Below are 27,231 nucleotides of genomic sequence, written 5' to 3' on the forward strand. Positions count from 1 at the left end.
CAATACCCACTGGTTGATGCTTATTTATAAAACCCTCTTAGGCCTCACTCCGCCCTATCTGAGATACCTACTGCAGCCCTCATCCTCCACATACAACACCCGTTCTGCTGTCACATTCTGTTAAAGGTCCCCAAAGCACACACATCCCTGGGTCGCTCTTCTTTTCAGTTCGCTGCAGCTAACGACTGGAACAAGCTGCAACAAACACTCAAACTGGACAGTTTTATCTCAATCTCTTCATTCAAAGACTCAATCATGGACACTCTTACTGACAGTTGTGGCTGCTTTGCGTGATGTACCTTCTTGCTCTTGCCCTGTGCTGTTGTCTGTGCCCAATAATGTTTGTACCCTGTTTTGTGCTGCTACCATGTTGTGTTGCTGCCATGTTGTGTTGCTACCATGTTGTTGTCATGTTGTGTTGCTACCATGCTATGTTGTCGTCTTAGCTCTCTCTTTATGTAGTGTTGTCTCGTAGTGATGTGTTTTGTCCTATATTTTTATTTAATTAATTTTTAATTCCAGCCCCCATCCCCGCAGGAGGCTTTTGCCTTTTGGGAGGCCATCATTTTAAATAAGAATTTGTTCTTAACTGACTTGCCTAGTTACAGTAAATAAAGGTAAAATAAAAAAAATCCTTGATGAAAACCTGCTCCAGAGCACTAAGGACCTCAGACTGGGGTGAAGGTTCACCTTCCAACAGGACAACGACCATAAGCACACAGCCAAAACAACGCAGGAGTGGCTTCGGGACAATTTTCTGAATGTCCTTGAGTGGCCCAGCCAGAGCCCGGACATGAACCTGATCAAAAGTCTTTGGGGAGACCTGAAAATACATGTGCAGCGACGCTCCCCATCCAACCTGACAGAGCTTGAGAGGATCTGCAGAGAAGAATGCAAATACAGGTGTGCCAAGCTTGTAGCGTCATACCCAAGAAGATTCGAGGCTGTAATTGCTGCCAAAGGTGCTTCAACAAAGTACTGAGTAAAGGGTGTGAATAATTATGTAAATGTGATATCAGTTTTTTTATTTTTAAACATTTGCAAACATTTATAGAAACCTGTTTGCTTGTCATTATTGGGTATTGTGTGTAGATTGATGAGGATGATTTAAAAAAAATCTATTTTAGAGTAAGGATGTAACATAACAGAATGTGTAAAAAGTCTAAATACTTTCCGAATGCACTATCAGCGGTTGTGTATCAGCGGTTGTGCATCAGCGGTTGTGCATCAGCGGTTGTGCATCAGCGGTTGTGCATCAGCGGTTGTGCATCAGCGGTTGTGCATCAGCGGTTGTGCATCAGCGGTTGTGCATCAGCGGTTGTGTGCAGAGTATTCAGTGCCAGGAGAGAGTCTTACCGTTGATAACAGGAGTGAAGACAGCCATGCCAGCGAAGTTGGGGTTGGACACGGTCTTATCTAGGATCAGACCCCCAACACTGAGGAGAGACAGAGGAGGGGAGGTGAAACAGGTAGGAGAACAGTGACACAGATGAGAGGAAGTGAAACATGTAGGAGAACAGTGACACAGATGAGAGGTAGGTAAAACAGGTAGGAGAACAGTGACACAGATGAGAGGTAGGTAAAACAGGTAGGAGAACAGTGACACAGTTGAGAGGAAGTGAAACATGTAGGAGAACAGTGACACAGATGAGAGGTAGGTATAACAGGTAGGAGAACAGTGACACAGATGAGAGGAAGTGAAACATGTAGGAGAACAGTGACACAGATGAGAGGTAGGTATAACAGGTAGGAGAACAGTGACACAGATGAGAGGAAGTGAAACATGTAGGAGAACAGTGACACAGATGAGAGGAAGTGAAACATGTAGGAGAACAGTGACACAGATGAGAGGAAGTGAAACATGTAGGAGAACAGTGACACAGATGAGAGGAAGTGAAACATGTAGGAGAACAGTGACACAGATGAGAGGTAGGTAAAACAGGTAGGAGAAGAGTGACTCAGATGAGAGGAAGATGAGTCAGGTAAGAGAACAGTGACACAGATGAGAGGAAGGTAAAACAGGTAAGAGAACAGTGACACAGATGAGAGGAAGGTGAGAGAGAGGAGAGACATGGGTCTTGCACCTGCTGATTGCCATGGCAATGATGACAGGTTCCCAGCCTGAGTAGAGCACCTCTCTGGTGGAGGGGATCCTCCGAGCAATAAGCACCCACAGAGGGGTCAGCGCCACAAACACAACACACACCAACGGGTTGGCATAGTCGTTAAACTCTATAAGAGAACACACACGGGAGTCAGCATCCTTGTTACGCTATACCACACACACACACTTCCTCAGCTCAATATAAAAACGGTTATCAACGCATGGTACACAACGCTGTTTGTGAATGGGAAATGTGTTATTACTCTTCCACCATGAGTGTTTCCATCTTTTTATATGTGATGGTGAGGTCAATGAGGTGTGATGTGAAAAACATGTTATTCTACATCACACGTCACAGGGTGTGTTGACAGTGAAAACACTATCACTGAACTAACAGTAGATGACATAGTTGTGGGGTCACACACTAAGACATACACACATTCCCTACCACTGTGAGGTTAGTGGTGGAATCAAACCTCAAGTAGGCCTATGTTAAAATAAGATCCCTTCTATTAGTGTCAAGCGAGGAAGGGTCGAGTTAAAGTGTTTCCATTGGGACTTTTACTGCCTGAAAAGGCCGTTCAGATACTCAGCCACACTCACACCCTGGGGTGAGACAGATAAGTATAATGCAGAGTGGGTGTTGGTGAGATGTGTGTATGTGAGTGATAAGTGTGTCTGAGTGTATATGTATCTCAAGCATGTACTATGTGTTCTATTTAGTTCTGTAATCTCAAGTGTCTGTGTGTGTGTGTGTGTGGGTGTGCGTACCCAGCTCCTTGTACAGTCCTGTGCTGATGCCAGCCAGCAGAGAGAGGGTGATCAGATCTCCCAGACTGGCAGCGATGGGCGTGGCCACATTGTCAGGGTTGATGCCCACCTTCCTGGATGCGATGATTACACCAATCATAATGATCCCTGCAGACAGAAGGAGGGGCTTAATTTTAAACACACCAATCATAATCAGCTTTATAGAAATGTGTAACATATAATGTCCATTTTCATTTGATCACAGTTGAATCGTTGTTAAATCGTATCTGGGGTTACTATGTGCATATGAACAATTACAGTCTGAAAAATGTTTACAGTATTATTGATATAGTTATTCTTCTAGTGGTACCTAGTATCAGAGAAGCGATGAATGCGGTAGCCACACTGGAGGCACACAGCAGGATAGCATGTCCCAGTCTAAAGTTCCCTTCTGGGATCCAGTCAAAGATCACCGCGGCGATGGACGCCAGGAACCCTACTACCGTGGCCTGGACCTGGGAGAAGGCAGAGAGAGAAGGGGTACTGTAAACTATACGTGTGTGTCACTGGAGTAAAGGTCTCCTCGACCTGAGGAGGCTTAATGTGTGTGTGTGTGTGTGTGTGTGTGTGTGAGTGAGAGTGGATACTGTAAACCCCTGGTGAGCTGACCCAGCACACAGTGACCCCCTCTAGCAGGTTATGTGACTGACGGGGATCCAAAGTGCTGGGGTTAGGGGGCATCCAGGAACCAGTCCAATATTACACATAAGAGCACTTGTACATCTGACTGTGTCCAGTTATGGTAACAAAATGTCACCTCACCAGGACACACTGTGATTGGACTTATTTTGTTATTTTTTATGTCGGTGTTCCATCATTCCATACACATGTTTTGTTTCAGAATGTGTTGAATGGTTTTCTGTGTTCCATGCAGGTGTGGTGGGATGTTATAATGTTTAGGCGAGGTGCTGGCTAGCGGAGTAGAACACTTGAAAAAGAAAAGGAGAGCTGCACACTCTAGGAGCTCAGGTGCAATAATTGAATATCCTATTGACCAACGTTGACAGACAAGCTGTCCTCATCAGGGTATAATGAAGAAGACAGTTTGTCTGTCGAAACGTTGGTTATTAGGATATTAAATTACTGCATCTGAGCTCCTAGAGTGTGCGGCTCTCCTTTTCTTCCTTCCTTACCTGGATGAGGGCGAGGTTTCCAACGATCATCTTCCACATGTCCTTGGCTGAGTCCATCTGACCAATATTAGCCTGCAGAGAGAGACGCAGGAGGCCGTAAGAGAACACGATACAACTATAACACAACTATAACACAGATTACCATGAGACCAAGACCACAGAACTCAACTATGTCTGACTGGCCACGGTTTGAATCGAGAAAAAGTAACCAGATGTTTCAAAAGCTGAGAATCTGTACAATTGAGTGTGTATACATGTACATGAAAACGTGTGTGTGTGCGCGCGCGCTGTGTCATAGGCCCTGGGTTCTGTCAGAACAATCAGGGTTCAGTTCTCTTGACAAAGAAGCTCTGACCCCTCCACCCTGCGGCCGACTCCACTTATCTCATCTCTCTCTGTACACACACCCACACGTCTCTCACATTCATGGTCTTAAGCATCAAGTGGCTGTCCAACAGAGGCACAGTGTGTGTCAGAGGCTATGAGCCTAATGACCAATCTGCTCAGAGGCGTGTGTCTGTATCTGTGTCTGTCAGGTAGGCGAGTTGAAAGAGGAAGGCTGAGACTTCAGGGGCCGTGTTTCAAACCCATGCGTACAGAGAGAGATGAGTGGAGTCGGCTGCATGCTGGATAAGGGGGTGCAAGGCAGGGAGATAAGAGACAGGGCAGGTCACACTACACACACCAGTCACCCAAACAATAAAGAAACCATACGCTCACACGCCACTGACGGCGTGATGACGGCAGCAAGGGCTCAGCCAGAATAGGCCACAATGTCACAGGCTTTAGCCTTGGTTGTTTTTCGGTTGGTGTGTGTTTTCCCAGCTGTTGAAGGCTATGCGCTGGTGGTGAGATAAGGCAGTGTCTAAGGGTTTAGTGTGTGACAGTAAATGACAGTAACTAGTGTCGTGTCTTTGGGTTACCATTAAACTGAAGATATGTTTATCAATTAGCTCCCTGTAATTATTATCACGCGATTAAACTGATTAATCGTTTAATTGTAATTAACTAGGAGATCGGGGCACCAAGGAGAATATTCAGATTACAAAGCTATAATTTTCCTAATATAACTTTCCTGTACTATAATATTATATTCTATTATAGTATAGGCCGATTATCTTCTAGTTTAAATGGTGTATTTACCTCTAGTCCAGTCTCATTCCAAACGTCGTAAATTGTTGTATCTGCACGAACCCAGTCTTTACTAAAATCATCCATACATCAATTGTCTTAAAATCATTTATTTACTACACTAAGTAATTAACAGAAAAACATACAAACAGTAATTATCGTCACAAAGGATTGGTATCGGAATGTGCCCTTGTGGGCTAAACAGGCAGGTCGGCCTGTTGAACAATGGATCATAAACGGTCAGGCTCAGAAGTTACACAGAGTTCATTAATATTAACAATTGAAGGCTCACTCATTCGGGAACAATTGCAATCAATATATATTTACGCTCAGTGTGTCGTCGTTCTTTGTTGGAGAGTTCGGTTCTGTTGGGAAGTTTTGTCCGCGTTCTCTCTCTCTCTCTCTCGGTTAGAATGAATCTTTCAGAGCGACATTCATTAATGTCGTCATCGAATGGTTGTTTCGTTGGTCTTCGCGTTCAATGATATAATTTACTTAGCTGCAGACTAATAATTAATATCAAAGACATTCTTATTCTGTCGGTATCAATAGTCTAAAAGTTAACCACGTGGTATGGTTCACTTTCAGTAGAGGAATTGGATGTTACCCTATAGGCCACGGAGTGTAGGCCTGGTCTGAAGAAATGTAAATCGGGGGGTGTTTTATAGTGCCCATAGAACAGGCTTGTCAAATGACGCCTGGTCCTGTATGGGTCCCTGGGGGCGTGCCTATGACTGAGTTAGAATTGTATTTCTGTAACCAAATCTATCACATTACATCTCAATGTCTTACAAAAGCTTTATCCTTATTAATACATTCCATACACCCATATGATGCAAGTCTTAAACTGAGTCTATTATATAAACAGTTTTATGGTAATATGGCTATATTGTCTCTTCTGAGTATCACAAAATTGTACCAAGCGGATCAGTTCATAGCTGGATTCTTCACCTTCACCAATCTTCCATACCTTCTCCAGAACACAAAATGTCGCTTGGCTCTCCAATTCTATGAGTTGGAAGAATTTCCTGTCTCTCTATGGGCCATGTGGCCAGAGACTCTCCTGGAATTGTAGAGTTTTTACGACCCTTTACACACAGGGTGGATTGGGGGAAGGTAGGTTGGGTGGTAGTGCAAACGGGAGGGGGGGGTCAACTGTCCTCCCTGTACCAAAAGAGGCCAACGTCATGACAATAGCTACCCAGCTATCTTTTTGTTAACCTAGCACTCATCCCTCTTTTAGGCTTAGAGAGAAAGAGAGCAGGAATAGCAGATATGTTTATTATGAACATTTACATTAAACCATGCAAATAATGGATGTCAGAGAGTGTCCTACAGTAAGCTGGCTCTAGACACTATGTGGTAGCTAATGCGGTAATGCCAGCCTGCTGTCATCCACTAAATATGATTATTCCAATAGTCAATTAGGCTCAAACGCCAGGATCATAGAGTTACGAAAACAACTGTTTGTAGAAAGGAGAGAGAGTTTAGCCCAGATTCTCCTCAACCCCTAAACAAAAACAACCAAACGTGGCTGACTGGAGCCAGCCAAGATCCTCCAAGAAAAATAATAACTCTAGGTGGAACGGGAGTAGGCTAATGTCACACCAAACAAATGACATACACAGTTCATCTGCCAGACCATACACGCTCAAGTCACCTGGCTGCCACCAAGTGTGAACAGCAAGGAAAGCAGTAAAGTAAGACTTTGCTACATAAAGAATGCATCCATCCTTCCAGTCCTGGAATGGGGGTTATCCATCATAGCAATATCTGGGAGCCCTACACTCAATTCACCTGCAACACAAGTCAATAGTCAGGACAGGAAAGAACTGGAAAAGTTTATCACATTCTGCTGTGTTTGTCAGGCTGTTTTCCCACAAGCCAGTGGAAGGAATGTGTGGATTGATGTGCTTAATAGCAGCAGTGAGCTACTAATTTTAGTTACCACATGGTTCTAGGAATACATTCTTAGAAAAAAAGGTTTCCAAAAGGGTTATTTGGCTGTCCCCATAGGATAACCCTTTATGGTTCCAGGTGGAACCCTTTTGGGTTCCATGTAGAACCCTCTGTGGAAAGGATTCTACATTTAACCCAAAACGGTACTTCCTGGAACCAAAAAGTGTTCTTTAAAAGGGAACTCCCATGGCCACATTTGGACTACCTGTAATTGTAGTAACAGCCTGTTGCATTCTGAGATCATCACCGTAGCTTTAAATCTCAAAATGTTTTTCTTTGCTTGACTGTATTGAGCCACAAGGCAAGAAGCAACTCCCAAGGGAATTATCAATGTTTTCAGTCTCTATTTGCTTTTACCTCATACAATGACTTCTATGATATTGATAAAAATTTGAGCTGTGGACCAAGAATTTTGCATTGCCAGTCACAACGAAAGGTAAGGCAATGATTTGATGTGAATTCAAAAGTAGATATCTTTCGTCACACCACTCCTCAGACTCTCCTTCATCTCTCGTAGTGTGAATATGGCCTAACTACCAATCTAAAAAAATTTAGCTGACATGACTAATTGAGTGACTGTCAGTGACTGACATGAGAAAAACTGCTGATGCACAACCATATTTTTAAATTGCACCTGGTGTATTGTACTATTCTTACTCTCAATAGTAAGTTGTCTGTCGGCCCTGCATTAAAGACCAAAATTGTTTATATTTTTTTTATTTAACCTTTATTTAACCAGGTAGGCCAGTTGAGAACAAGTTCTCATTTACAACTGCGACCTGGCCAAGATAAAGCAAAGCAGTGCGACAAAAACAACACAGGGTTACACATAAACAAACGTAGAGTCAATAACAAAATAGAAAAGAAAAATAGAAAAATCTATGTACAGTGTGTGTAAATGTAGAAGAGTAGGGAGGTAGCGAATAAATAGGCCATAGAGGCGAAATAATTACAATTTAGCATTAATACTGGAATGATAGATGTGCAAGTACATTTTTTACATTTTAGTCATTTTAGCAGACGCTCTTATCCAGAGCGACTTACAGTAGTGAATACATTTCATTTCATTTCATGCTGGCGTTGCAAACACCATGCTCTACCAACTGAGCCACAGGGAAGACTGTAGAGATACTGGGGTGCAAAAGTGCAAGAGGGTAACTAAAAATATGGGGATGAGGTAGTTGGGTGTGATATTTACAGATGGGCTATGTACAGGTGAAATTATCTGTAAGCTGCTCTGACAGCTGATGCTTAAAGTTTAAGAGGGAGATATGAGTCTCCAGCTTCAGAGATTTTTGCAATTCGTTCCAGTCATTGGCAGCAGAGAACTGGAAGGAAAGGCGGCAAAAGTAAGTGTTGGCTTTGGGGGTAACCAGTGAAATATACCTGCTGGAGTGCATGCTACGGGTGGGTGCTGCTATGGTGACCAGTGAGCTGAGATAAGGCGGGGCTTTACCTAGCAAAGACTTATAGATGACCTGGAGCCAGTGGGTTTGGCGACGAATATGAAGCGAGGGCCAGCCAACGAGAACATACAGGTTGCAGTGGTGGGTAGTATATGGGGCTTTGGTGATGAAACGGATGGCACTGTGATAGACTGCATCCAATTTGTTGAGTAGAGTGTTGGAGGCTATTTTGTAAATTACATCGCCAAAGTCTAGGATCGGTAGGATAGTCAGTTTTACAAGGGTATGTTTGGCAGCATGAATGAAGGATGCTTTGTTGTGAAATAGGAAGCCGATTCTAGATTTTGTTTTGGAGATGCTTAATGTGAGTCTGGAAGGAGAGTTTACAGTCTAACCAGACACCTAGGTATTTGTAGTTGTCCACATATTCTAAGTCAGAACCATCCAGAGTAGTGATGCTAGACGGGCGGGCAGCGATCGGTTGAAGAGCAAGCATTTAGTTTTACTTGCATTTAAGAGCAGTTGGACGCCACGGAAGGAGAGTTGTATGGCATTGAAGCTCGTCTGGAGGTTAGTTAATACAGTGTCCAAAGGGCCAGAAGTATACAGAATGGTGTCGTCTGCGTAGAGGTGGATCAGAGAATCACCAGCAGCAAGAGCGACATCATTGATGTATACAGAGAAGAGAGTCGGCCCGAGAATTGAACCCTGTGGCACCCCCATAGAGACTGCCAGAGGTCGTCCGGACAACAGGCCCTCCGATTTGACACACTGAACTCTATCAGAGAAGTAGTTGGTGAACCAGGCGAGGCAGTCATTTGAGAAGCCAAGGCTATTGAGTCTGCCGATAAGAATTCAGTGATTGAGAGAGTCGAAAGCCTTAGCCAGGTTGATGAAGACGGCTGCACAGTACTGTCTTTTATCGATGGCGGTTATGATATCGTTTAGGACCTTGAGCGTGGCTGAGGTGCACCCAGGACCAGCTCGGAAACCAGATTGCATAGTGGAGAAGGTACGGTGGGATTCAAAATGGTCGGTGATCTGTTTATTAACTTGGCTTTCAAAGATTTTAGAAACGGCAGGGCAGGATGGATATAGGTCTATAACTGTTTGGGTCTAGAGTGTCTCCCCCTTTGAAGAGGGGGATGACCGCGGCAGCTTTCAAATCTTTGGGGATCTCAGACAACACGAAACAATTTTGGCGGATCATTTTAGAAGGAGGGTCCAGATTGTCTAGCCCGGCTGATTCGTAGCGATCCAGATTTTGCAGCTCTTTCAGAACATCAGCTGTCTGGATTTAGGTGAAGGAGAAGCGGGGGGAGGCTTAGGCAAAAGTTGCAGGGAGTGCTAAGATGTTGGCCGGGGTAGTAGGGGTAGCCAGGTGGAAAGCATGGCCAGCCGTAGAAAAATGCTTATTGAAATTAGATTATTGTTGTGGATTTATCGGTGGTGACAGTGTTTCCTATCCTCAGTGCAGGGGGCAGCTGGGAGGAGGTGCTCTTATTCTCCATGGACTTTACAGTGTCCCAAAACTGGAATTAGTGCTACAGGAAGCAAATTTCTGTTTGAAAATGCTAGCCTTAGCTTTCATAACTGACTGAATATATTGGTTCCTGACTTCCCTGAAAAGTTGCATATCGCGGGGGCTATTCGATGCCAATGCAGAACACCACAGGTTGTTTTTGTGCTGGTCAAGGGCAGTCAAGTCTGGGGTGAAACAAGGGCTATATCTGTTCTTAGTTCTACATTTTTTGAATGGGGCATGCTTATTTAAGATGGAGAGGAAAGCACTTTTGCATAGCAACCAGGCATCCTCTACTGTCGGAATGAGGTCAATATCCTTCCAGGATACCCGGGCCAGGTTGATTAGAAAGGCCTGCTCGATGAAGTGTTTTAGGGAGCGTTTGACAGTGATTAGGGGTGGTCGTTTGACCGCGGACACATTATGCACGCAGGCAATGAGGCAGTGATCGCTGAGATCCTGGTTGAAGACAGCAGAGGTGTATTTAGAGGGCACGTTGGTCAGGATAATATCTAAGAGGGTTAAAGGAAATTGGGCAAAAAAAAAAAATATATATATATAGTTTCATTGCAGGACAAAAAAAAATTGACAGCTGTGCCATAACGATTGCAAAATAGTTGTGAAGAGATTTTCGATGTACCGATTCCATGGTACATTGTTTATGAACTGATAAGCAAAACGACGCCGGATTCCAAACTTGAGGCGGGTCATGAGAAATCAAACTGGATGGACATCAGAAATAGATGGGAGAAGTTGAGGGTAGGACAGGACTAAAAACAAACAAAATATAACTAATGTAAAATAGATTGTGTCTGTAAAATGTATATAGTGTGTATAAGCTAGAGGCCTAAGTGCTTTTCATTAGTTTACTCCAATTAGGGGAGTGTAGGGTTATCGAAAGAAAAAATATATATTAAAAAATAATAATTGAGACCCCGACTGAGTAAGAACTTATTTTTCTCTAATGAGTAAGTAGGCTTGCATTTTGATTAATTCATACAACTATCACACCTGTGCATATTATTAAATGACACTGATGTTTATGATAAAACCATGTTATGTTGATAACTAATATTGAAAGGAGATATGAAGCAATCTAACTAGATTAGAAGGCGTAGGCTACTTCATCCTAATGTAAGCTAAATGCATTGGATACAAAACAAATACTGGCATGTGTTAAAGGATAACATGTCCAATATAATTATATAAATGGATATCAAACAAGAATATACACTCAGTGTACAGTTTATTAGGTACACCACCCTGTTCACGAAAATGGTTCGCCACGTGGCCGTGGCTTGGTATATAAAGCGGGCAGACAGGCATCGAGGCATTCAATTACTGTTTGATTGAACGTTAGAAGGGACAAAACGAGTGACCTAAGCGACTTTGAGCGTGGTATGATCGTCGGTGCCAGGCGCGTGGGTTCCAGTTTCTCAGAAATGGCCGGCCACCTGTGTCTAGGATTTACAGAGAATGGTGCAACAAACAAAACACATCCAGTCTGAGGCAGTTCTGTGGGGGAAAACAGGTCATTGATGAGCGGTCAATCGTTCAAGCTAAAAGGCAGTCCACAAACAGACAAATAATGGCGCAGTACAACAGTGGTGTGCAGAACGGCATCTCGGAACGCACAACTCATCGGTCCTTGTCACGGATGGGCTATTGCACCAGATAACCACACAGGGTTCCACTCCTAAAAACAGGAAAAAGTGGCTCCAGTGGGCAAGCGATCACCAACAATGGACAATTGAGGAGTGGAAAAACATTTCCTGGTCTGACAAATCCCGGTTCCTGTTACGTCATGCTGATGGCAGAGTCTGAATTTGGCATAAGCAGCAGGAGTCCATGGCCCCATCCTGCCTGGTGTCAACGGTACAGGCTGGTGGTGGTGGTGTAAGGGTGTGGTGAATGCTTTTCTGGCACACGTTAGGTCCCTTGATACAGAATAATTCAGGCAGTTCTGGAGGCAAAGGTGGGTCCGACCGTAACTAGATGGATGTACCCAATAAACTGGCCCCTGAGTGCCTATTCAATTAAATGAATACAGCATTGTGATAGTATTGATGCCTTTCTCTCCTTACAGGGGATTAGAAAGATGATCTGCGGTCACCAGATGCCCAAGCCTCAAAACCAGAAACATGTGGAGACATCAACATTTGTAATTTGAATAAATGTTAATATTTTTATTGGTTTTCCTGTATCTGTGCATGAGTCCTTAAAACACAGTCCATTGTACAAAATAAGTCATTCCCAAGTGAGGGACAGGGAAATTAACCTCCAACATTCATAAACTTGTTTGGTAGATGAGGACAAATTCAATTAATTGTGGTCTAAATTGAAGACTTGCAATCCCCTGGGACAGAAATCACATCTGTATTTTAGAATGAGCTTCATAAATGACAATGTCCTGACAAATCTGGATGATAAACAATAACATGGGTGAATCTATTTCTATATAACACTCCTAAATAATATACTGGGATATGGTGATGATCCTGGTGGCTGGGAGGTTCCCGACAAGTTCTTTACATCTGCAGGGTGGGATGTACTTCAACCTGGAACAAGCAGACAAGGGGGAAGAAATGAACCTCACTGATCAAATTTCAGTGCTGGTTCAAGTTGCTGAAGCCGCAACAATTTCCCTCACTTAGGAATGACTTATTAATGTGCAATCGTTTTGTTAACAGTTTTGCATATTTTTTCAGGCTTGGTCAAGTTGTTTAAAGTAAGAATATAATAACTTAGTCTCTAATTTTAACTAGTAACACCAACCCCAATGGTGCAACACAATATTGGAAGGGAAGGTGGCAAGATAAAGTTAGCTAACATTAGATGGGTAAACAGACACTGCATGCAGCTAGTTAGCAAAACAGAATGCACAAATAACTAATTGAACAGAAGACATCTAGCTGCATTTCCTAAGTCTTTCATCAGATGTTGTTAAAATGTCTTCCGACCAAATTAAAATCGGCAGGACTGTTTTCTCCTGCCGAGCCAATGCAATGGAGTGAAACGCGATCAGGTGCCCACTTTAGTCCCTGAAAACAAATGGAAGAAAAGAATTTGTTACATGTCTTCAGCTGGCTAGCAAGTTCACCATTTCATGATTTTAAAACTGTACGGGTCTTCACAATTGACACATTGCTGAATCTATGATTAGTTAGTTTAGTTGTTCATCTCTAAACAACCAATAAGCAGAAGGAGATCGCCTGCTTGCTAGCTAGCTATCACATCCGACATGTTAGCTAACTTGACAACGGGCTGATAAACAACAGTTACTCAATTTTTGAATTCAAAATTCATATGAAAGTCATTTGTACATAATTTGGTTAATAAATAAACATTATACTTACATTTTGAAGTTATTTATTATTCTTCTGAAAAATGTTATCCCAAGCGGGGACTTCTTTCTGCCATTATAGTTTTGTTTTGAAAGTATATTCAGTTTCTTAGAAGAAAGCTAACTTTTTAGTTTGGATCCCATGACACATTTGGCATCAGTTGCTGGGACTGCTACACTCTGTCCAGTGATCCTGCCAACCAAGGCCGGGTCTGAGGAGCACTTTGGCGTAGGAGCTAGCCTAGCTGCTAGCTAGCTGCCCATCAAGCTAGCAGGGTTTGTTGAGGGCTTGAACACAGCCCGCAATGTGGTTAGCCATTGTGGCTGGGACCGCGGATTGTCCTGGGTTTGTGGCTGTCTAGATCCCTGCTGTTTGTTGTGTTCAATGTTCCCTGTGACCTACCCTGTCGGAACTGCGAAGAGTAACAGCGTAACCTACGTTGGCAGCTACCATGACAAAGATCAAAGCCGGCGGGAGTACTGTTGAGGACAGTGGTGTCTCTATATGACAGGTGAAGATTATTTTAAATGAACAAAATTAGTTCAACAAAAAGTTGTTACAACAACAAGAAAATAGCTTCAAGTGTTTTGTCCAAATACTGGTCAATTCAACTAATAAAAAGAATGAACGACCTGACCAGAGAGGTCCAGGACCTGAAGAACAGTTTGTATTTGTCCCAGGGTCAGCTCGATGTGGTGAAACAGGAGAACGGCAAGATGTCGGCAATCTGTAAGTCATTGAGAGAGGACATCAGTTCTGTGTGTGAATCCATGATAACAATGACAGCTAAATCGAGGGACAATCAAGGCAAAGCAACATGGTTGTGGACGGAATTGCAGAAACCTGAGATTGAGACCTAGACGGAGTCTGAGGACAAAGTGAGGGAAATGATCTCTGAGAAATTGATGATGGACCACCGGCCGATTGAGGTGGAGCCTGCCTACAGCCTGCCACCACCGGCCCAGGTGACAGGCCTAGGCTGATAGTGGTCAAGTTCCTGAGGTTCAAGGACAAGGTAGCTATTCTGGAAAGAGCCAAGAACTTGAGAGGAACGTATATCTACCTCAACGAGGACTATCCTGAAGCTGTGCGCCAGAAGAGGAAAGAACTTATCCCAGCCATGAAAGCTCCGTGTGCGCGTTGGGACATTGCTTACATCTACTATGACAGGCTCATGGGTTTGTAGCTTCAACCCCGCCTCACACACACACACACACACATACCAACTGATTAATGGAGAGCTGAATGTATATTTTTTTCTTTTGCTTTGTTTGCTCTTTTCCATATTATGTTTATCTCCAATAAGCTACCCAAGAAAGGGCTGAACATAGCCCATATAAATATGTGGCCTTAGAAATAAGGTTCATGAAATCAATAACTTTTAAAAATTGTCTTTATTGAATATCTGAAACATACAATATACTTGCAGTGAAGCCGCTAAACAACTACATCATACCAGTCATCCAACAGACTCCCATTCAGAGCGACACACAGAAGCATCCAGGGTCAATGCCCTGCTCAAAGGCACGTTGACAGATCTTCCAAAAACGTGAACCCGAACCCTCACAGTTCCCCAATAGCTGTCCCTCAACCATTCAAGACCTCTCCCACAGTCCGTCCCCAAGAAGAAAAATATAAATAAAAAATACAATAAATTCCATTCCCCACCCAAGAACCCTCCAATGCACCAACAACCAAGAGAATAAACTAAAGAGAAAAAAAAAAAAAAGACAGAAAACTTTATAAAATGTATTTTAAACAAAGCACATCAAGGACAACTAAAATCATAACAGCAATGCCAACTGTATATGTTTGTGTGCATGTCTGGCACTATTACATGTATGTGTGTGTTCTTGTATGCGTTTATATGAATGAGAGTGTGTGTATATGCATGTGTACAAACACCTGCACGGCATCAGCCTCAGACAAACCGGCATTAGTTGTAAAAACACTGCCCCTCAGTGTCATTCAAACATACTTTTTATTATGTTTAAAAAAATGTTTTTTTTACTGTCATCTTTGACCAGCATTCTATCTCCCGCACAGCAACTCCACTCCCATTTGTCTCCAATTCCACATCCCAACCCTCAGCCCATCCCATCTATCTCAGCTGGCCACCCACTTCGGGTTTCTAAGCAACACATATCTTTCAACTATGCTGTGATTTTTAACGTACAATTTCAATCTATCTAATCGAACAGAATCCACAGATTGCGAGTTGAAGATAAATACTTTTACTAAGAGTATTAGTAATTGACTGACCCGGTCTCTCCAGATCTCGTAACAGTACTATTTCTAGGGTCAATTTAGATCAATGCTAAGCATTTTCAGCCATTCCTGAACCTGAGACCAGAAACAGGCTACCTGGGAGCCATACCAAAATAAATAGTCTATTGATTCTGAATACTCACAACAAAATCTGCGGAGCTTCGAGATTTTATGCCCCAAATATTCAACATTTTGTTGGTGGAAAGAATTCTATATAATAATTTTAGCTGAAAAGCACAAAGTCTCGAATCTTGCGTTGTTTTATATATCAACTCATACACCCTGTACCATGGAATTGGTACATCAAAAAAACTCTTCCAACTATTTTACAATCTGTATGGCACGGTTGTCAACATCCTGGTCCTCAAATGAAACTGGTATACTTTCCTATTTATGCTGTTTTTATTCCTCAGCCAGTTTTGATCCTTTATATTGGGCAGACAGACCAGTTCCCTACCTCTTCCCGTAATATTGGTTGTACTCTTGGATTGAGCAGACCTTCCCGTACAATTCTGATAACTCCATGAAGGACATAACTCTACCATTCCAATTTATAATATAATTTAAGAACAAAATACCCTTTTCAAACATCTTTCCCATAAATACAGGTATTTTATCAACCAGCACATTTGAGTTCAGCCATAATATTTGTTCTATCTTTTCAGGGGGATGAAATTGAAATTGTAGCCAGCTCTGCAATGATTGTTGGAAAAAGAGAGATACTTTTTTCAAAGTACCATTTTCAATTAATCGAAAATGAGACATGGCAATCTGCACAAAGGCAAAAAGGCCATTTTTAAACAATGGATGAGCTTTTCTTAGTAATCTACTTGAGAACCATTTAGGGTTCAAGTACAACTTTTGAATAAGTGAAGCTTTTAGAGAGCGGTTTAGTGCTTTTATATTTAATAATCTCAACCCACCCAATTCATATTCATTATATAGATAGGCACGTTTTATTTTGTCTGGTTTAGCATCCCAGATAAAGCGAAATATTTTTGCTCATATGATTTGAAAAATAAGTCATCAGGAGTAGGCAGCGTTATAAGTAAGTGAGTAAACTGAGATATGACTAAGGAGTTAATCAGGGCAATTTTTCCATAGACAGGCATTTACCTATCCATGGTTGCAGGATTTTGTCTACATTTACACGTTTTCTATTGAAATTCATTGTGGAGAGCTTATTTATATATTTTGTGATATGAATACCAAGTATGTCTACTTCACCATCAGCCCATTTTACAGGTAAACTGCAGGGTAATGTAAAATGTATTTAAAGATCCAATACATAATATTGTACAGTTATCATAATTAGGTTTTAGTCCAGAGAGTACAGAAAAGGTATCTAGATATTCAATGAGATATTGCAGGGATCTAGCTTGAGGACTTAATACAAAACTTGAGTCATCGACAACAGTTGAAGTCAGAAGTTTACATACACTTAGGTTGGAGTCAATAAAACTCGTTTTTCAACCACTCCACAAATTTCTTGTTAACAAACTATAGTTTTGGCAAGTTGGTTAGGACATCTACTTTGTGCATGACAAGTAATTTTTCCAACAATTGTTTACAAACAGATTATTTGACTATCACAATTCCAGTGGGTCAGAAGTTTACATACACTAAGTTCACTGTGCCTTTAAACAGCTTGGAAAATTACAGAAAATTATGTTATGGCTTTAGAAGCTTCTGATAGGCTAATTCACATAATTTGTGCTAATTGAAAACTCAGTGCCTCTTTGCTTGACATCATGGGAAAATCAAAAGAAATCAGCCAAGACCTCAGAAGAAAAATGGTAGACCTCCACAAGTCTGGTTCATCCTTGGGAGCAATTTCCAAATGCCTGAAGGTACCACGTTCATCTCTACAAACAATAGTACACAAGTATAAACACCATGGGACCACGCAGCCATCATACCGCTCAGGAAGGAGATGCATTCAGTCTCCTAGAGATGAACATACTTTGGTGCGAAAAGTGCAAATCAATTCCAGAACAACAGCAGAACAGAACTTCACCTTGTGAAGATGCTGGAAGAAACCGGTACAAAAGTATCTCTATCCACAGTAAAACGAGTCCTATATCGTCATAACCTGAAAGGCCGCTCAGCAAGGAAGAAGCCACTGCTCCAAAACCGCCATAAAAAAGCCAGACTACGGTTTGCAACTGCACATGGGGACAAAGATCGTACTTTTTGGAGAAATGTCCTCTGTTCTGATGAAACAAATATATAACCGTTTGGCCATAATGACCATCGTTATGTTTGGAGGGAAAAGGGGGAGGCTTGCAAGCCGGAGAACACCATACCAACCATGAAGCACAGGGGTGGCAGCATCATGTTGTGGGGGTGCTTTGCTGCAGGAGGGACTGTTGCTCTTCACAAAATAGATTGCATCATGAGGCAGGAAAATTATGTGGATATATTGAATCAACATCTCAAGACATCAGTCAGGAAGTTAAAGCTTGGTTGCAAATGGGTCTTCCAAATGGACAATGACTCCAAGCATACTTCCAAAGTTGTGGAAAAATGGCTTAAGGACAACAAAGTCAAGGTATTGGAGTGGCCATCACAAAGCCCTGACCTCAATCCCATGGAAAATGTGTGGGCAGAACTGAAAAAGCATGTGCGAGCAAGGAGGCTTATAAACCTGACAATTACACCAGCTCTGTCAGGAGGAATGGGCCAAAATTCACTCAACTTATTGTGGGAAGATTGTGGAAGGCTACCCAAAACGTTTGACCCAAGCAATGCTACCAAGTACTAATTGAATGCATACAAACTTCTGACCCACTGGGAATGTGATGAAGGAAATACAAGCTGAAATAAATCAATCATTCTCTCTACTATTATTCTGACATTTCACATTCTTAAAATAAAGTGGTGATCCTAACTGACCTAAAACTGGGAATTTTTACTAGGATTAAATGTCAGGAATTGTGAAAAACTGAGTTTAAATGTATTTGGCTAAGGTGAATGTAACCTTCCGACTTCAAATGTACATGGACACCTTTGTTTTTAAGCCTTGGATTTATAATCCTCTATTTTCGTTATTGGATCTGATTTTAATAGCTAGCATTTCGATGGCCATAACAAATAGATAAGGTGACAGCAGACACCATTGTTTAACTCCTCTTGACAATTCAACACTTTCTGAGAAGTAGCCGTTATTTACTATTTTACACCTGGGGTTGCTATACATTATTTTTACCCATTTTTTTATAAGAGAATTACCGAAATTGAAAAATCCAGGCATTTCAATAAAATCCAGTCTTACTTTATCAAATGCCTTTTCAAAATCCACTATAAATACCAGGCCTGGCTTCTTAGATGTTTCATGATGTTCCATTATTTCTAGTAGTTGTCTTATATTATCTCCAATGTATCGTCCATGTAAAAAACCTGTCTGTTCAGGATGAACAATACCTGGTAAAACCCTTTTAATTCCATGCACTTCGCTAGTATTTTTGCATGACAACATTGAAGTGTAAGGGGCCTCCAGTTTTTTTTTTTTTTTTAGATAGACGGTCTTTTTATTTGCCATCTGGGTCTTGTTTTAATAATAGAGAAATCAGACCTTCCTGCGGAGTACCTGACAGACTACCATTTCTATAGGAGTAGTTAAAACAATCTAACAATGGAGCTTTTAGTATATCAAAAAAGGCTATACCTCTACCGGTATGTCATCAAGCCCTGGGGTTTTTCCAGACTGAAAGGATTTAATAGCTTCAAAAAGTTCTCCCTCTGTAATTGGGCCTTCGCACTGATCTTTCTGTACATTTGTTAATTTTAAATTTTTTATATTATTTGGAAAGAATTCCTTACCGTAATCTTCATTCAGTGGGAGAGGATGAGACGGAAAAGAGAACATCAGCCTAAAATAATTAGCTTCCTCTTTTAAAATATCATTCGGAGAATCATAGATGAGTCCGTCTTCAGTAACGAGTTTCTGCAAATTATTTTGTTAGCGTTCCTGTACTGGAGATTCAGGAAGAATTTTGTACATTTTTCTCCATATTCCATCCAGTTTGCTTTATTTTTGCAATAGATTACATTAGATCGTTATTGAATAAGTTCCTCAAGTTGTTTTAGTTTTTTCCTCTAACTTATTTTGTATCTCTGTATTATCGTTTTTATTGCCATCTACCTGTACTATTAGTTCATGGATTTCCCTTGTTAGTCTTGTCTCTTTAGCCAGAAACTGCTTTTTTATTATTGATGAATATTGAATTGAATGACCTCTGAAGGTACATTTAAAAAGGTATCCAAAACAATAAGGGGATTTGCTGAACCTATATGATACTGGAAAAATTCAGTTATAAATGATTTTGTTAGTTAAAAATAAGTTGTCCTCCAGTAAACTTTGATAACATTTCCAATATCCCCGTCCACGTGGAAAATCTATAAGAGTTATGTGAATGCCAATTAGATGATGATCCGATCGCATTCTGTCTCCTATTATTTTTTTTTTACCTTTGACGCAAGAGCGAAAGAGACAAGAAAGTAGTCAAGACGACTAACTTGATTTAAGTCTCCTCCATGTATATCTCACTAGGTCTGGGTTTTTTAGTCTCCAAATATCCACTATTTCTAATGTGTCCATAATATTGGTGATTTCCTTAAGGGCACGGTGATGGTAGTTTGTAGAGTGATTACCTTTACGATCCATTGAGGTACTTAACACTGTGTTATAGTCTCCTACCATAATGATTTGATCATTTGTTGCCTGTAAGTTCAATAAATTGGTTTAAATGTTTTCAAAAAAGTAATTATCATTCTGATTTGGACCATATAGATTAATGAGCCAAAACTATTTTTCGTTAACTTTCATATTCAAAAGGATCCACCTTCCTTGCGAATCATTCCTGACTATTTGCACATTCAGATCGAAATTTGTATTAATAAATATCACACCTTTTGAGTTCCTTTGTACATGACCTAAAAGTATTTCACCACCCCATTCCTTTTTCCACGCAATTTCATCTAAGGATGTAGAGCGAGTTTCCTGTAAACAGTATATGTTATATTCCTTTTCTTTTAGCCATGTAAAGACTGATCTTCTTTTGTTATAATCTGCTAAACCATTACAATTACAACTGGCTATACTTATTTCAGCCCTTACCATGACTAGATACTATTCTCAGTCTAAATTGACCATAATTAGTGCTTGTAAAGTTACTGCCATCAGAGGTATTATGACGGTCAAAAGTAGAGCTTTCAAATGACTGATATTTAGAATTCGAAAAATAGGTTCTAGCAATATTTGTTTTATTCCCTTGCCTGTGAGCCGATGTTAGAAAATTGAGACAAGATATTATGCGTGTAGTAAATCTGAGTAGGTTGATGTGTATGATATTGGATGTGATTTAGTGAGAGTGTGTATGATGTCTGTATAAGAGTAAGACTATAATGTGTGATGTCCAAATAAATAACTCTGCCAATTTGCATGTCTATGTGTGTAACATGTAGTGCGTATAGCCTTAATATTCATGATAATTGTAATCCATATCGTATCAACGTCATAGTTGCATCATAATTACCTTTAACATAATTGAAAAACATCCCAGCATTTCCATAGCAATTGACGTTTCACATGACCATGAAAGAGACCTTGCATTACTCTAGAGATGGCTTAACTACAGTACAAATGTATTCAGTACAATATGTTATTATTCCCCAATGCCCTATTCTGATAACTTCCCCTTGCTTGTTGTAAACATATATAAACTTGTAGACAAATACATAAGATAGACAAACAAAGATATTCAATTATAAAACAGTTTGACAATAGAGAGAAAGAGGGAGAGAAGAGAAAAGAGAAAAAGAGAGAGTGAGAGAAGAGAGCAAGATCAGGTGTGTGTATGTATAAGTCCGTATGTGTAAGCGAGCATGAAATTACGTGAGTTCAAATTCACTTCATAGTGTTCAGATATTTTTACAGTTCCCATACTTTCTTTTTTTCGTAACCTGAAGGCCCTGTAGAATTTAGTACAGCCATGGTGTTATGGCGATGTCTCGGAATAGCTGTCCATCTATAAAAAGTTTGTCCACAATGAGAAAGGCACGCTTACCCTTCTCCCTTTGTTGCCTTTGTACCGGATACAGTCTCTTACGACCATTGTTTTTGTCCCTTGGAAATTGGTCATTGAGACCGAATTTGGTCCCTTTAAGCTCCCTTCCCCTGCTTTTGATCAGCTCCTTTTGTTGGTGGTGTTCCCATTTTGCGATGATGGGTTGGGGACCCTTGGTCTTGTCACTCCGAGCTTAACCTGTCTGGGAACGTGGGACGCTTGCATCCCAACCTAGTCAACAGCCAGTGGAATCGCGTCGCGCGAAATACAAAACCTCATAAATGCTATAACTTCAATTTCTCAAACATATGACTATTTTACACCATTTTATAGATATACCTCTCCTGAATCGAACCACGTTGTCCGATTTCAAAAAGGCTTTACAGCAAAAGCAAAACATTAGATTATGTTAGGAGAGTACCCTGCCAAAAAAAACTTCACTGACATTTTCAAAGCAACTAGCATGCATCACAAATACCCAAAACACAGCTAAATGCAGCACTAACCTTTGACAATCTTCATCAGATGACACTCCTAGGACATCATGTTACACAATACATGCATTTTTTGTTTGATAAAGTTCATATTTATATATAAAAACAGCATTTTACATCGGCGCGTGACGTTCAGAAAATATTTTCCCTCAAATGCTTCTGGTGAATCAGCGCTACAATTCACAAAATTACTATTCGAAAACATTGTTAAAATGTAATATTGTCATTCAAAGAATTATAGATTAACATCTCGTGAATGCAACCGCATTGCCAGATTTAAAAATAACTTCACTGGGAAATCACACTTTGCAATAAACGACGTGGTATGCTCAGAAAAATAGGCTAGGCCAGGGGTCGGCAACCCAAAATGTTGAAAGAGCCATATTGGAACAAAAAACAAAAAAAACAAATCTGTCTGGAGCCGCAAAAAATTAAAAGCCTTATATAAGCCTTATAATGAAGGCAACACATGCTGTAAGTGTCTATATTAGTTATATTAGCCTACTATCAAAATTATAAGTAGGCTACAAATACATAATGAGCATTCATGATTAAACGTTTATTTTACCTGCAGCGCATCCTGGAGAGAATGACGCACCACTTGACTACTCTGCTGTACAATGGTGCTTTAAGTTTAACTTCCATTATAATATGAATGTATTATGTTTCGTTGCATTGATGAAATTATAGAAATACAGAAATCAGATTTTTGATGTCATTTTTATTTTAGGATTCGAAAAAACAACAAAATGTGCAACGTGCATAATAGGCCTCCTGTAATTTCAGACCTCCCCATGGAAATAAAATGCAGTCCTTTTCAATCCTCAATAATACCATACAATCCTCTTCTCTTTTCCCCCTTATCTGGGCAACAGACAGAGTGCAATAAAACAGCAGCCTTTTGAAAAGGTAAAGTATATAAAATTAAAACACAGTTTAAGTTCGATTTCTGTGCATTATCCTCTTCTCTTTAGTTTTCTGCAAATGTGCAAGGGTAAAATGCAGCAGCACCCTCTTCTCTTTTGACACGCACAATACAATGCAGCCATCCTCGGACCTGAGCAACAAAACACAATAATATCCCTATGTGTCATTCCAAATATATACTGACAAAAATCAGAAATCACTTTATAAAAACAGCCACTTTGTTACTAAATATGTGCCTATGACAGGATTGTGTTCTTACCCGTTTAATGTGACTTCTGTTTTCGGACATCACTGGACAGCTTCTCAACATCGGGCATGTAAGATGTAACTTTAATCTTCACGCAGGACTGCAAGCTCATCTGTGAGGCGGGTGCGGTATTTGGATTTTATGTAGTTCATGTTTGAGAATATCTGCTCGCACAGGTATGTTGATCCAAAGATGGATAATACTCCAAATGCATATTTCTTCATGTTCCTATAACTGTCAGGAAGAATGGAAATGTCTTTCCACGTTACTCTTTTTGTTATTTGACAACTTCTCATTACAAAGCAAACATGCAGGCAATCCTTCCGCATTGGCAATGAAAGCAAATGATTCGGTCCAAGAACTGTGGAATCCTCTGTTCTCCTCAGCTATCTTTCTCTTTTTCCCTTTGGGATCCATAGCCCATGACACACCCTGCGGTTTGTTTGCAACAGCCACCTGTCTGGCACTACGCCGAGCTGAAAGAAACGTGTGTCGCAGGCTATGACGTAAATCTTCGTTGACAGAAATGTTGAAATTAAATATTTATTATACACATTTTTACAGCATTGGATAATAAATTATATTAAAACAAAAAATATATTCACATCTTTTTCCATTTTCATATTTTTGAAAAAGCTCCAGGGAGCCACTAGGGCGGTGCTAAAGAGCCACGGGTTGCCGACCCCCGGGCTAGGCGATACGTTAGCGCCATCTTGGAACCATCTAAAATCAAATATACTATTGTAAATATTCCCTTACCTTTGATTATCTTCATCAGAAGGCACTTCCAGGATCCCAGGTCCACAACAAATGTAGTTTTGTTCGAAAAAGTAAATAATTTATGTCCCAATAGTTCCTTCTTGTTAGCGCGTTCCGAAGGCTACTCATAATGTACTGAAGCCGGCGGCACTTGTCGTCACGAATGTGCAAAAAAATATATATTTACATTCGTTCAAACATGTCAAATGTTGTATAACATAAATCTTTAGGGCCTTTTTCAACCAGAGCTTCAATAATATTCAAGGCGGACGATTGCATTGTCTTACTAAACGTTTCGGAACAAAAGGGTTCCCATGGGCGCCCGCGTCATAGTAGTAATGGCCCTCCCCCTGTGACCAACTTCCCAAGCCTCTCTTTGGGTCAGTTTCTACCATAGAAGACTCAAACCCCTTTGTAAAGACTGTTGACATCTAGTGGAAGCCTTAGGAAGTGCTAAATGATTAATAAGTCCCTGTGTGTTTCAATGGCAAAGGTTTGAAGTGATTCCACACATCAGATTTCCATTTCCTGTTAGGATTTGTCTCAGGGTTTTGACTGCCATATGAGTTCTGTTATACACAGACACCATTCAAACAGTTTAGAAACTTTAGAGTGTTTTCTATCCAAATCTACTAATTATATGCATATTCTAGTTACTGGGCAGGAGTAATAACCAGATTAAATCGGGTATGTTTTTTATCCGGCAGTGCAAATACTGCCCCCTATCCCCAACAGGTTAAAGTCTGTGTACTCGGTGGAAAGCCACCTTGTTAACAGTCTCTATAGGAAGTTTCAAGGCGGATTGCACAAATTCTCTGATCGCGCCCTCTGGATTATTGGATGCGTCCTCAGGAATCCCAGATTGTTTTTTGATTTTCATGCATGCTACAACTTTGTATGTCTAGATGCGACTCCTTCAATACCCTGTTTTCCCTGAGTAGACAATCCATGTTGGAATCGTGGATTTTTACCTTGGCTGTGAGTGTCTTATGTTCTCCTTGGAGCGTGAGAATTTCACTTTGGCTAAACTCCGAACTCCCCCTCAGCCCTGCTACCTCCTCACACAACTTTTCCAGTGTTGCATGGATTCCAGCCAGAGCACTAGCTTCTACATCAATGGTAAGTAAATCGTCCGTGTCTGTAGATGAATCTGTTTTTCTTTTTTTCGGGTTAAAGTTCTTTTGTGAGGTAGTCGGATCTTTCCATGATGGAGTATGTTGTTCCTCCATAGCATAAAGCTCTTGGTTCTCGTCGATTTCCCTCAGGATCTCCTTAGTATCCAGGTTGGCTCTTTACAACAACCAGTTGCTTTACAAAAAGATAACAATGAGAAGCCATTTCTGAGGCTCACTTAGATAATTCATTTGATGATACAGCAGTAGCAATACAAGGATATAACATCTACACTGCGTGCACAATTATTAGGCATTGTATTCCTCGGGATTCATTTTTTTGTTGAACAAACACAATGCTCTCAGTCAATCCAAAATGTTATTGAACCTCAAACCTGAATGTTTAACAAAGGAAAAGTGAGTTGTGTCTTTTTCAGGGAAATATACTGCTCAAAAAAATAAAGGGAACACTTAAACAACCCATCCTAGATCTGAATGAAAGAAATAACCTTAAATACTTTTTTCTTTACATAGTTGAATGTGCTGACAACAAAATCACACAAAAATAATCAATGGAAATCCAATTTATCAACCCATGGAGGTCTGGATTTGGAGTCACACTCAAAATTAAAGTGGAAAACCACACTACAGGATGATCCAACTTTGATGTAATGTCCTTAAAACAAGTCAAAATAAGGCTCAGTAGTGCGTGTGGCCTCCACGTGCCTGTATGACCTCCCTACAATGCCTGGGCATGCTCCTGATGAGGTGGCGGATGGTCTCCTGAGGGATCTCCTCCCAGACCTGGACTAAAGCATCCGCCAACTCCTGGACAGTCTGTTGGTGGATGGAGCGAGACATGATGTCCCAGATGTGCTCAATTGGATTCAGGTCTGGGGAACGGGCAGGCCAGTCCATAGCATCAATGCCTTCCTCTTGCAGGAACTGCTGACACACTCCAGCCACATGAGGTCTAGTATTGTCTTGCATTAGGAGGAACCCAGGGCCAACCGCACCAGCATATGGTCTCACAAGGGGTCTGAGGATCTCATCTCGGTACCTAATGGCAGTCAGGCTACCGCTGGCGAGCACATGGAGGGCTGTGCGGCCCCCCAAAGAAATGCCACCCCGCACCATGACTGACCCACCACCAAACCGGTCATGCTGGAGGATGTTGCAGGCAGCAGAACGTTCTCCATGGCGTCTCCAGACTCTGTCACGTCTGTCACATGTGCTCAGTGTGAACCTGCTTTCATCTGTGAAGAGCACAGGGCGCCAGTGGCGAATTTGCCAATCTTGGTGTTCTCTGGCCAATGCCCAACGTCCTGCACGGTGTTGGGCTGTAAGCACAACCCCCACCTGTGGACGTCGGGCCCTCATACCACCCTCATGGAGTCTGTTTCTGACCGTTTGAGCAGACACATGCACATTTGTGGCCTGCTGGAGGTCATTTTGCAGGGCTCTGGCAGTGCTTCTCCTGCTCCTCCTTGCACAAAGGCGGAGGTAGCGGTCCTGCTGCTGGGTTGTTGCCCTCCTACGGCCTCCTCCACATCTCCTGATGTACTGGCCTGTCTCCTGGTAGCGCCTCCATGCTCTGGACACTACGCTGACAGACACAGCAAACCTTGCCACAGCTCGCATTGATGTGCCATCCTGGATGAGCTGCACTACCTGAGCCACTTGTGTGGGTTGTAGACTCCGTCTCATGCTACCACTAGAGTGAAAGCACCGCCAGCATTCAAAAGTGACCAAAACATCAGCCAGGAAGCATAGGAACTGAGAAGTGGCCTGTGGTCACCACCTGCAGAACCACTCCTTTATTGGAGGTGTCTTGCTAATTGCCTATAATTTCCACCTGTTGTCTATTCCATTTGCACAACAGCATGTGACATTTATTGTCAATCAGTGTTGCTTCCTAAGTGGACAGTTTGATTTCACAGAAGTGTG

At 41.3% G+C, this 27,231-nt stretch overlaps 1 protein-coding gene and 1 long non-coding RNA gene across 3 annotated transcripts in view; both read right to left on the reverse strand.

Annotated features, from left to right (window-relative positions):
* Nucleotides 1–27,231, reverse strand: part of LOC106583117 (solute carrier family 41 member 1) — a 67,836-nt gene that overhangs the window by 5,664 nt on the left and 34,941 nt on the right. For both annotated transcript variants that reach the window (XM_014166950.3, XM_014166949.3), the window contains exons 4-8: nt 4,048–4,119; nt 3,225–3,369; nt 2,876–3,022; nt 2,085–2,232; nt 1,357–1,436 (exon numbers count right to left, since the gene is read on the reverse strand). In XM_014166950.3, coding sequence (XP_014022425.2) covers nt 1,357–1,436; nt 2,085–2,232; nt 2,876–3,022; nt 3,225–3,369; nt 4,048–4,119 — 592 coding nt within the window. The remainder of the gene's footprint in view (nt 1–1,356; nt 1,437–2,084; nt 2,233–2,875; nt 3,023–3,224; nt 3,370–4,047; nt 4,120–27,231) is intronic.
* On the reverse strand, nt 22,941–26,620 carry LOC145862619 (uncharacterized). Its single transcript, XR_014382153.1, has 2 exons — nt 23,426–26,620; nt 22,941–23,296 (listed from the first exon to the last, which is right to left on the reverse strand). It is a non-coding gene; the product is annotated as an uncharacterized LOC145862619 (long non-coding RNA).

The sequence above is a fragment of the Salmo salar genome, chromosome 22, assembly GCF_965601325.2.
Source record: "Salmo salar chromosome 22, fSalSal1, whole genome shotgun sequence".
In the NCBI taxonomy this organism is placed as follows: domain Eukaryota; kingdom Metazoa; phylum Chordata; class Actinopteri; order Salmoniformes; family Salmonidae; genus Salmo; species Salmo salar.